The sequence below is a fragment of the Seriola aureovittata genome, chromosome 15, assembly GCF_021018895.1.
Source record: "Seriola aureovittata isolate HTS-2021-v1 ecotype China chromosome 15, ASM2101889v1, whole genome shotgun sequence".
Lineage (NCBI taxonomy): Eukaryota > Metazoa > Chordata > Actinopteri > Carangiformes > Carangidae > Seriola > Seriola aureovittata.
In genome coordinates, this window is record NC_079378.1 from 650,001 (window position 1) to 662,500 (window position 12,500).

The 12,500-nt window shown below is 44.7% G+C and overlaps 2 protein-coding genes across 6 annotated transcripts in view; one reads left to right on the forward strand and one right to left on the reverse strand.

Moving 5' to 3' along the window:
• The window catches only part of rhogb (ras homolog family member Gb), a 16,916-nt gene extending 11,733 nt beyond the window's left edge, over positions 1-5,183 (reverse strand). Inside the window, exon 1 of the mRNA XM_056397516.1 lies at positions 5,027-5,183. The gene's annotated coding sequence lies outside the window, so the exon portion shown is untranslated. The remainder of the gene's footprint in view (positions 1-5,026) is intronic.
• Positions 5,184-6,312: 1,129 nt separating this feature from the next.
• The window catches only part of LOC130182458 (stromal interaction molecule 1-like), a 19,876-nt gene continuing 13,688 nt past the window's right edge, over positions 6,313-12,500 (forward strand). For 2 of the 5 annotated variants that reach the window (XM_056397424.1, XM_056397427.1), the window contains exons 1-4: positions 6,317-6,579; positions 7,524-7,670; positions 11,255-11,385; positions 11,486-11,600. In XM_056397424.1, the coding sequence (XP_056253399.1) occupies positions 7,526-7,670; positions 11,255-11,385; positions 11,486-11,600 (391 nt within the window). In that variant the 5' untranslated portion in view covers positions 6,317-6,579; positions 7,524-7,525. Of the gene's footprint in view, positions 6,580-7,523; positions 7,671-11,254; positions 11,386-11,485; positions 11,601-12,500 lie in introns of all 5 variants that reach the window. The other 3 variants (XM_056397428.1, XM_056397426.1, XM_056397425.1) reach the window with 3 other exon arrangements.

The window sequence follows — 12,500 nt, forward strand, 5'->3', positions numbered from 1 at the left end:
TTGGGCCAGGCCTAAGACCAGTGTTACCATGGTAACAATCAGTGACACCTGTGACCAGCAGCACCCAACAACAAAAAACAGGAAAACATGGCTCATAATTTGTGGTTTGCTGACACTGTTATGGAGAGAGCAAAGAGAAGGAAAGAGTTTTTTGGAGAGAGATGGCGGCCATTTTGTTTTTTATTATTTAACTGTTCTGCTGAAGGTAAACAGAGCTCAGAGGTAGGAAGTTGTTCCTCGGTAAGCCATTTTTTTGTTTTTTTTTTTGGAAAAAAGTCTTAAGTTACCCAGAATTCATTGTACCACAGTCCATTTTAAGTTTAAGAATTGAGACTCAGTCTGTCTGACTGTTTGTTCTAAGAGTGAGAGTCTGTCTCTGAAACCAGCTCCAGGTCTGTGACAGTCGGACTGTGAGAGGAAGAAAGAGGAAGAAGAATCGAGATCAGTGACCTGCTGAACACGCCTCACTTCACTGTGTGTGTGTGTGTGTGTGTGTGTGTGTGTGTGTGTGTGTGTGTGACAGATTAAAGTGTGAATCTGAATCAAACACATTTGTTGGTTTGTTCTAAAGCCAATGAATCATTAACATAATCAGACATGAGAATATTCATATGAATCATCACTAAGTCAAAGCTGCAGCTTCACTGTGACACAAATAAACATCAGAGACAAGACCAGAGGAGGTCTGACAAACACTGTTATCATGTCACTTTATAGAGTTCACATAGTTTTCCTGATGGTCTACCTCAGTCCTGACAGCCTAGCATCAGGGCAGTGGCTCTGGACCACCTAGTTTAGGATCCTATGGTTCTCTATTAATGTTCTCCTCAGTACAGAACCTCAGAACTCACCTGGATCATGTGACCACAGGTTTATCAGGTTTGTCATCAGTTTGGTAGAAGACTAAAAAATACTACAATACCCATGAGCCTCAGCTGCTGTTGCTAGTATAGCTCTGTGATTGGATGTTTGATATTTAAGTGCACCCTGAAAAACTGATGATTCAACCAGCAGAGTTTCATGATGGGCTGATGGGAAATGTAGTGCCACTGAGGAAAGAGACAGGCGGTCTGTTTGGTTTTAGTGGTTTTTTATGTCAGTATTTCAGGAACTAACAGACAGCACTGGTTTTGTCTCGTCAGCTGCATTCTTCTTCTGTGTTTTTATTTTCTCTCTCTGGTTTAGGAAGAGTCTCCAGCCCACAGAGGAACCGAGTCCTCCTGCAGCTGATGCTCTGACGGGAAAATCTCTAAAATTGGGGCTACGGGGTTTACAGAATATTTTTACATCTGAACTGACTTTTTCCTCATCTGAGAACAGAAACACCTGCTCAGCAAACTGACTGACTGCTACAGCCAGTCATGGTGTTTTAACATGAATATCATGTGTATGTACAACTTCAATCAGGACTAAAATACTAGAGAATACTGGACTGAACCAGGACTAAAATACTAGAGAATACTGGACTGAACCAGGACTAAAATACCAGAGAATACTGGACTGAACCAGGACTAAAATACTAGAGAATACTGGACTGAACCAGGACTAAAATACTAGAGAATACTGGACTGAACCAGGACTAAAATACCAGAGAATACTGGACTGAACCAGAACTAAAATACTAGAGAATACTGGACTGAACCAGGACTAAAATACCAGAGAATACTGGACTGAACCAGAACTAAAATACTAGAGAATACTGGACTGAACCAGGACTAAAATACCAGAGAATACTGGACTGAACCAGGACTAAAATACCAGAGAATACTGGACTGAACCAGGATTAAAATACTAGAGAATACTGGACTGAACCAGGACTAAAATACCAGAGAATACTGGACTGAACCAGGACTAAAATACCAGAGAATACTGGACTGAACCAGGACTAAAATACCAGAGAATACTGGACTAAACCAGGACTAAAATACTAGAGAATACTGGACTGAACCAGGACTAAAATACCAGAGAATACTGGACTGAACCAGGACTAAAATACCAGAGAATACTGGACTGAACCAGGACTAAAATACCAGAGAATACTGGACTGAACCAGGACTAAAACACCAGAGAGTAATGGACCGAACCAGGACTAAAACAACAGAGAGTAATGGACCGAACCAGGACTAAAACACCAGAGAGTAATGGACCGAACCAGGACTAAAACACCAGAGAGTAATGGACCGAACCAGGAGTAATCCATCAGACAGTTGTTGTCCAACTCTACAGTTCATGTTTGCATGCAGCATTATATACGAACCATTTCTGCGTTAAAGGGGTCTGAAACATTAGCAGTAGAACGATCAGACCAACAGTTTATGGAGAAGATCTAAACTCTGACTGAAAGCAAGCACACCTGAGATGTTGGTGATCATTTCTCATTGAACAGGAAATCTCTGACTGCACAGCCCCAGTGAACAGCAGGTTAAAGTTGAAGCAGGAAGTGGGTCTGTAAACTGTGCTGATGTTTACAACAGATGGTGAAGGTCATGATCGAACTTTTCTCTTCTAGATCAGCTCGTCTAACCTGTAGTCACCATGTTCCCAAATCTCAGTTTACACTCTTTTATTATATGACTATGACTGACAAAGTCCAGCTGACTGAGCGTGACGAGCTTAGGCTGACAGTGTGTCCTAACCTCCAGTCACCCTAATAAACAGTCAGACGCCACAGGCCAAAGAGGAACTGGTCTGTGTTGAAACCGAAACAGGAAGGGTTTGTCCACAACTCTGTTCATCCAGCAGCAGCATGTGTGAAGGAGGGTTTATGAAGACAGTGTGACCCACAGTTCACATCGTTACACAGACAAAGAAAATACATGAAGAAACTGAGTGAAATCTTTCTTTAAGAAGCTGACATCTGACGGTTTCTGCCATTGAAATCAAGACTATTATTCCACAGCCACAGAAACACTGGTGCAGTATGAAGACACCGCAGACAGGTGTGGCCTTTAATTCCAGAGAAAATTGAACCAAACCTGGAATAAAATACCAGAGAATATTGGACCAGGCCGAAAGTGAGTCATATTTTTATTCACAGTCTCTGACAGCTGGATGATTCACACGTCAGCAGCAGCTTGGTGATCTCTGACATATCTCACCCTCTGACTTCCTGTGTCATTCTGGGAAACCTGTAACTGGCCATCTTGACTGAACTTCCTGATTCACATCTGAGCGTGTGCGGCTGGCCTCTGTGTGATGTCATCACACTGGGACACAATTAGACAACCATGTTTTTTCTTTTCTTGCCAACATGCCCGTGATTACACAGTAAATTCCTATAATACTCCTGTGATGTCACCCCACCCCCCCACCCTACCCACCCATCCTCACCACCCCCACTACAGGCACTAACACCACCACCAATAACAACAACAACCACCACTGCCAGAAACAGGTGGTTTGCTTAGTATCATGAATGGATCCCTAAATTGGTCAACAGGGTACAGACACAGAACTCCTGAACTACAACCTCTGTATGAAGTGTTAACACACAAAACAACCACAGCGACACAAAATAACAAAATGAACACAGACGTGTCCTATTCTGTCGCCTTTTATGACAACAGTCATTAAGTTTACATGATGAATCAACAACAGCTAGTCTGGTTTGTTGCAGCATAGAAGCTTAATGATAAAATTTAATACATGGAGATATGTTTAAGAACTGGTCAACTGTCAAATTCATACTCCAAACAAACAGGAGAAGGGGCAAGAAATCCATAGGGTTTTCACCCCTCCATGTGCCTGTCAGTCGGGGTGCACATGAGAACATGCTGCTTTATGTTGAGCTAGCGTTAGCTTCAATGAATTGATCCTCAGCACAGGACAGTGGAGCTGCAGCATCAGTAGCTGAGCTCAAGGACAGAGTGAAGGAACATCACTGCATCACATTTACTTCTTCTTCATCCTCTCATGTCGGAGAGACTGGACACTACACTCACTCACTATCACCTCTTGAGGTACACAGTGGTATTACAGAAAAGGACAGGCTGGGGCTAGCTAGTTAGCATGCTAACTTCATTAGATATCTCATTTACCAAACCAGGACTAAAACACCAGAGTACTGAATCAAACTGGGACTAAAAACACTGACTCATGCTGGATGTTTGTGGCCAAAAATCATTGATTTTCTAAAGGAAATTATTCTGAAAAGCTGTTACCAAGTTGTGTTCATTCATCTTTATTTTGAAATAATTTTGTTACAGCTGCTTTTGAGGCTCTCACTGCCACACCCTGCCTATAACTATAGATACTATAAATCCCTCATATTATACAGTTCCTGTGATATTTACTTTCCCTCAGTGTTTAGAACATTTCTGATGTTTTTACTCTTAAAGTTAATATTTAGTTAAATATTCCTATATTTTATAGTAATACTGTTATTGCTATTTAGATCTACTGCCAATTCTCATTATAGATAACACTATTATGAATACTTCCTCTATAATATCTCTATTACAATATCATATAATTTATATGATATTCTGATATTTTTTAGGACATAGAGCTGAAGATTTAGTTCTGATGTTGCTGGATTTAAATCAGGATAAATAACTAAGTTCTTCTTTATTATTCTTCTATTGATCTGACTGGATGTTCTTCACACATAATATCTCTACAGTAGAAACAGATTCTATTTAACTTTATATCATCTACTTTCTATTCAATTCTATTTGTAATGAGTTACAAAACTTTTTTTTTTTTTACTCAGATGAAAAAGTTTACAGAAGAAGTGAGTGACACACACACACACACACACACACACACACACACACACTGGGAGTGGTCGCACCTCATCTCCACTTTCCTGCAGAAGCGTCAACAAACAAACAAACAGACAGGTTATTGATCCGCTGGAGAACCGATCGATCAGCTGACGGGAACTGACGCCAATGAGACCAATAACCTGCTAAAAGTTTGGACAGAGAGGATACGCACGCACGCACACACACACACACACAAACACACACACACGCTCAGCTGATCAGTGTCCGGAACTCCGGGCGGATGAAAATGAGAGACTCACCGGTCATCAGTCCTCCTCTCCGGGCACACAGCTCCAGTCAGTCCCGCTGCGTGTGTGAGCGTGTGTGTCAGAGTGAGTGTGTGTGTGTGTGTGTGTGTGTGCAGGAGGGACAGCGGATCTGTACCTCAGAGTGAGGCGGGCGGGCGGAGCTAATGAGGAGGAGGAGGAAGTCCGAAAGAAGAGAGAGAGGAAGTGGTGGAGCAAGTTCGAGGAAGTTTATTGTGTGTGTGTGTGTGTGTGTGTGTGTGTGTGTGTGTGTGTGTGTGTGTGTGTGTGTGTGTGATAGTTTGTTCTGTCCAGAGTTGAGAAACAGTAAAAAAAAAAACATTTCAAAGAACCAATCAGACACCATGTGAGCCAACGTGAAGCCCCGCCCACCGCCTGACTGATTGACAGGTGTGTTTCTAATGGGACAGTTTTTACAGACATTTAAGGAACTTCTCCACTTTAAAAAAGGTGTGTGTGTGTGTGGGGGGGGGGGGGGTCGTCTTCAATCTGACTTGATTTAGAAAACATCTGTATTTAGATTTAGACAAAGATTTCACTGGTTTTGTACCTGACACACCTGGACTTCCTCTGACTGCCGACACTTTGAAACTGGATAAGACTGAACTCACAAGACGTCAGTGTGACCTCAGAACACCTGGGACTAACCATGCTAACAATGCTAACAACGCGAACGATGCTAATCAGTCTAACGTCGGACAGAAATTTAAGTTTGGTTGGAAATGAAAATCAGGTTGACATCAAAACCCAACGTGGGCTCGTTGGCATGGTGACATTTAACAGATGTTTAGCAGGTGTTATACAGATGTTTAACAGGTGTTAAACAGATGTTTAACAGCTGTTTAGCAGGTGTTACACAGATGTTGAGCAGGTATTTAAGAGATGTTTAGCAGGTGTTACACAGATGTTTAACAGCTGTTTAGCAGGTGTTACACAGATGTTTAGCAGGTGTCTACAGCGTCATCATGTAGAGAGAATCAGCTGCTCTGATCACATGGTTACTTTAAGTTTGATCTGTGATGATCTGGATCTGATTTTCTTTTATTTTTTTGACTGTGAATTTTCACCTGCACCTCCCGCCTCTGGCCACAGGGCGGCGTCATCACATCGCGGCATCAGAAAGACGCTGCCTTCCAGTGCTGTCGGAAAGTAGACAATCAAGTGTGAATTTAAGATCAGCTCTAACAAACCGAAATATAACAGGATATATGGTGTAACAGAGACACGGACAGAGAAGGAGAAAAATAAAATATATAAATAAAACAAGTAAAATATAAATCTGCTGGAACCAACGATTATTTCCATGATAGATTATCAATTAAAAGAGGAATGATCAGAGAAAGATTTAACGCTCTGAATTCTGTTTTTTTTTCGCGGGTCCGCGAACGCAGCGCAGGCGGATCTCCGGGTGGTTTTTTTCTGAGCAGCAGTTCGTTGAGTTGGAGTCACAGGGTGGAGAACTGAAGCTCAAACTTCCTCCTCATACGTCGGATCGATCAGCGCTGATCAGATCAGATCGATGGATTAGAGGATCAGCTGCTGCAGAGGTTGGTGACGACTTTAAACTGTCTGTGACGTCAAACTGAGGCCGAGGCGCGTGTGTTTTTTTCTTTCTGCAGCTTTGAGGAGGGAACTTTGTTTTTCCTGCAGGGATGTTGGTGTGAACCTGAACAGCTGCGTGACCTCTGACCTCCGATCAGTCAGAGAGTTTATTGGCGGCAGATTCACTGAAGACAGAGCTGATCAGAGATTAATCAATACATGATCGATATATGAGATTATCTCCACGTGACTTTAATGTTGTTTTTATTTACGGTTCATTTACATTAAAACACATTTCTGAGTAGATTTTCTTGTTCTCGAAAGATCAACCGGGTCCGTGAACGCCTCAAAAACCTCCGTAAAGCATCCTGACAGGACTTTGATGTGTCCACTTCAGGTTCAGTCTGTTTTCAGTGAAGAAGCAGAAAAACAACCTGCCAGTTTCTAGAAAAGAAAAATAAACAGAATAAAACCAGCGTCAGACTGAGGCTGGAGGCGGGAACTGGCCCCGGGTCGGCCCCTCAGGGCCGGGGGCCAAAGAGGGAAATAAACAGCAATAAGAAACACATGAAGGAGAGAGAGAGAAAAACAAACCGACAAACAGAAATCTTCTCAGACAGGAAACAAACAGCCGCTCAGCGACGCCTCACCTGTCTGCTTCTACGGAAGCTGAGAAAGGACAGACTCACAGAAACTTCTTTATTGTTTCTGAAGAGGTGATGACAGTGACGTGTGGGATGGGGGCCAGGGGCTTCATCCAGACAGACACACAGTGAGCACTTTATTAGGAACACCCGTACAGCAGCTCATTAATGCAGAGATCTGCTCAGCCAATCACGTGGCAGCAGCTCAGTGCATAAAAGAAGAAAAAAAAAACACGTCACATGATGATTCATAAATCTGATGAGAACAACTTTTATTTTGAAATTCTCCCTCTCTCATTCCTCAGACATGGAGCGTGTGTGTGCGTGGCTGGTGTGCGTGTGCATGTTGAGCGTGTGTGTTGAGGCTCACGGCGGATTGGACAGAAGTGACCACGCCCACCTGGACCACCAACACCACCATCATCTGGTTTCCAATGGCAACGCAGCCTCAGGTAGAGAAGCCCTTTCTTGTGTGTGTGTGTGTGTGTGGGGGGGGGGGGTCTGGTGTAGCTGTCCGGCGGAGGGATACGTGGTTGCGTGGTCGCTCTCAGGTCTGGTTCTGTCAGACCATCGAGGACACGAGTCTCAGACGTCTTCAGGACTTTATTCACTTTCATGTTGCCTGAGGGAATTACCCAAAGTTCATAGCATTGTGACATTAAACACAGGGTTACCATGGTTACCGGGGGACACCCGGAAGTGTAAAAACCGGTGAACATCCACCATAAAACAGAAGAAATAAGATAGAAGAAGAACGGCTAACGAACAAGCGTGACAGGAGCTAACGCTAACGTATACGACAGATTCAGAGACTGTGTGATTGATGATGATGATGATCTGAATCGGCTTCATCAGATCTGATCCAACATGTTTTGACATGGTTACGTGACGTCACAAAGAATCGTGAGTCGTTGCAATAAAACATTTAGAAATGTGAAACAATCAGATTAAATAATATAAACATGTAAATGTGAAACCGTCTTGAAGCGAGAGGGACGCTCCCCTCAATCCACACACCTGAACAGTCTGGACTGAGACTGCCCCCCCCCCCCGTGTACCTGAGTCAGGTTTCAGCCTGAGGCAGTGACAGTGAGAGAGGAGGGTTTTCTCCTCAGCAGGTCGATGAACTCAGACCTCGCTCTTGAGAAAGAAGCCTGTTCTTCCTGTTTGAGGTTTTCACACAGTGAACCAACCGGGACAGAGACAGTGTCTCTGCAGAGACATGTCCCACCGTCTCACACAGGTTTATAAACTCTCAATATTCTGATATGAAATGACTGTAACTGCTGTCTGTGTGTGTGTGTGTGTGTGTGTGTGTGTGTTGCAGCAGCGCTGTGCAGCACTGATAGTGTGGGAGATAGCCGTTAGCAGCTCGCCGCGGCTTCCTGGAGCTGACACGTTGTTGACGATGTCACAGGAAGCATGGTGACAGAAATAGACTCGTCTCAGCTTTTGTATGGAGGAGGTTTAACCCTCGGCTCCGCCCACTCAGCCGCATCGTGGACAGGAAGCAGAGCTGGCGAGGATGGGCCCCTGTGATTGGTCAGCTGGTGTTTAGGTTTGGAAGCTCCCTCTCTCTGGTTTACTGACAGATCTATAAAAGCAACTGGTCAGACTCAGACAGAGAGGTGCCAGAGGGAAACACAGTGAGACACGGATGTAGTGAAGGAAATTAACATGTATTCAGTGGCTTTCATAATAATTGGTGTATGAACACTTGAGGTCACAGTGACTTTGACCTTTGACCTCCAAATTCTAATCCGTTCATCTGTGAGTCTCAGTGAACATTGGTGCTGAATTTGAAGACATTTCCTCAAAGTGTTACAGACGTTCGACTCACTGCTGTTACCAACAAACATGGCCGACCGGCCCCTCGCCCTGGAGCTGCTTCCAGTATGTTGGCGAACCTGGAGGTTGATGCTTGGTGCTGATGAGCTGCAGTAAACATGTTAACCTGGCTAACCAGGTTAATGTTGGTGTTGTCTTCATCACTCTGACTAACTACCCGCTTTACATTTATACTGAACTAGTTCTGCTCCAGCACTCAGCTCTCCTCTTCTTCTAGCAACTTCCGAGCTATTCAGACATGCTAGTTACTTTAGCGGAGCAGTTAGCACCCTCTCTGCTCGGAGTGTGTCGGCCCACATCAGTCTGTGGTGTAGGGGGTTGTCATGTTTACCTGCTGCCTCACCTTTGACACACAGCTCCGCCCCAGCATCGTATAACCAATCAGATGGTGCTGTGGGCGGGGCATTGCTCCAGACCACAGAGTGGTGACAACAGACCAAGCATCAACCTCTGAGGCAGAAACATGAAGAACCAGCAGCTGCAGTTCCTCTAACGACCACTAGAGTCTGGCTCCAACAGTGAGTCAGTCCCCATAGACTCCCATGTTAAAATGTCCAACTTTACAGCAGAAATAAACATGTTTACAGCCTGGTACAAAAACTGTTTTGGTCTCTAGAGATAATTTCCTCCTTCATGACACCTGTTTATATAACTCACCTGTTTATAGAACTCACCTGTTTATATAACTCACCTGTTCACATTTTATTAAGGACTACAGTTATGGGGGATTGGGGGCGTGGAAGTCTCAGCTCCACACAGGCCCCTCCTCTTTGACCATATTTGGATTAGCTGCGAGTTAGGGGCGGAGTCAGACACTGCCGACATGGTGACGGCGGAGCAGCTCACTCTGAGTTTCAGAAACCTGTGGGTGACATCACAGAGGTGACGGCCATCTTTGTTTACAGTGTGTGCTACAGACAGGATGGGCGGCGGCATCAGTAGCATGTTTTTAAATAATTTTATTTCTGGTAATTGTAAAAAGCTGAATATAAAGTCTGATAGTCGGTCGACCTCTAGTCCAGGACTTCATCGAACTTTTGTTAAAACAAGGAGCTGCGCTGTGTGAAGTGCATGATGGGTAGTGAAGTTTTCCCACCGTGTTGGAGTGTGTTCAGACTGAGCTGTGACTTTGACTCGACCCGCTCCTCTTTAATTCTATTATCTGTGTATTTTTGTCCTCACAGCTGCTGATGTTAATCCTCAGACTAAACTCAGACCTTTACTGAAGCTGCGTCCTCACCTGTCTCTCTCTCTCCACCTCTCTGTCTTCTTCTGTGGTGCCGTGGCCGTCATGATGGATAAGAGGGAAACCTGAGCCGCACTTACACAGGGATCAGTGCGGCTGTGGATATGTGATGTTATAGGCTTTAATTTATGGTTCAGCGTCACATTTCACTGACAGCACTGCAACACGAGGATGAAAACCACACACACATTCAGAAAACATCTTCATCACTTGCTACAAATACTCACACAGGAAGTGTTTCCAGGGGACACAAAAAGTGACGCACTTGTTCAATCCTTTGTGACTTTTGAAGTTGAAAGTGTTGAACAACAAGTTCACATGAAAGTGTTTTAACAATAATCCATGTGAGTCCGTCCCAGCTCATGCAGAGGAAGGATTTATTAACAGGTGGGGGAGGGTGACCTGCAGCTCAGGCCTGCAGTTCCTGAGAAGTCTCTCTCTCACACACACACACACACACACCACACACACCACACACCACACACACACACACACACACACACACACACACACACACACACACACACACACACACACACACACACTCAGCTGAGCGTTCGTTCATGCAGAAACTCTCCGACGTTCTTGAGGCTGAAATGACCAAATGTAGTCATGGAGTCTCACCCTGATCTGCTTCAAATCTGCTGCTGTTGTCATGACGACCAGATAAATGGATGATCACGGACGCTATCTGCTAGCTGCTAGCTGCTAGGTTAGCCGAGGCTAACAGGAACTGTAGCAGATGTGGACATTCAGCAGGACAGAGACAACGAACCCGAGAGAACGGACGCTGCTGCAGAGTCCTCCTGTCTCTCACAGTGAAACTCTCTGAGCGTCATGATGCTCTGCAGACATCCTGCAGCTGGAAAACTGACACAGAAACATGTGGTAATGATGAGATGAATCATCACACACGTCCTCTAATTTGTCCCTGTGCTGTAGATCTGTGTGTGATAGACCAGCAGCTCTGTCAGGATGAGAACTCCCTGCTGAGCTTCGAGGCGATCTGCAGCATCCACAAGCTGATGGACGACGACGCCGACGGCACGGTGGACACGACTGAGACGGACGAGGTGAGACTTCCACTGCTTTCCTACACTGGCGGTAAAATTAGCTGTCTCCAGTGAAGACTCATTTGTGAATACTCATGTCTAAAATGCCCCCCCCCCCCAGTTTCTCAGGGAAGACCTGAAGTATCACGATCCCAAAGCCAAACACAGTAGCTTCCATCGAGCCGACCTGCACATCAGCGTGGAGGACATGTGGAACGCCTGGAAGAGCTCTGAAGGTGAGCGGTGTGAAAGGATGCTAACAACGCTAAAGCTTCTGAAAAGATGCTAACTGTCAGTCACTGCTAGTCACAAGCTAACAAACAACATAAACAAATAAAAGATGCCAACTGCACCAACCATTTTGAAAAGATGCTAACTAGCTAACTGTTCTGCAAAGATGTTAATTGTCAGACACTGCCTGTTACAAGCTAACAAACGATATAAAAAAAGTAAAAGATGCTAACTATGCTAACCATTCTATAAAGATGCTAACTGTGCTAACGGTTCTGACCCATCTGCTAGTCTCTGGTTCTGGTCTCAGACTCCTCCTCTGAGTCTGGGTCTGACTGAGTCTCTCTGATGTTTCCTCCTCTCACCATCTTGATGCTCTCTGCTCTTTCACCTGTCCACCTGGAGCCAGCAGGTGGTGGGCAGGGCTTAAGGCCTGATCCAGATTTCACAACCAGGAAGTGAGATGAGATGAGCTTCAGACCCAGATCAAAGTTTGAATCTTGTCTGGAGGAACTTGAACGCATCATCCTGCTGTTAGTGTTGAACTCTCTCTGATTGTGTGATGCTGCCGTGTTGACACAGTGTTTGGATTCCAGATGTTTAAACCACGTCAGGATGTGGTCGTTAGCAGACAGAGACACTCAGCAGGACAAAGACTGAAGACAGTAATTATCAGAGAGGTGGGGGTGAAAGATGACGGGATTAAAATCAGTGACAGGAGCAGAACGACAGCAGAGGAGGAGAGGGGAGGGAGGAAGATGAAGGGATGGACAGAGAAGAAGGAGAAAGAGAGGAAGGAAATGGAAAACGACAGAGAGGCAGGGGGGATTAAAAAGGAGAAACGTGTAAAAATAAAATCCTATTTTTGGATCCACTTAATTTCCCCGCTCCGTTTGTCACCGTGA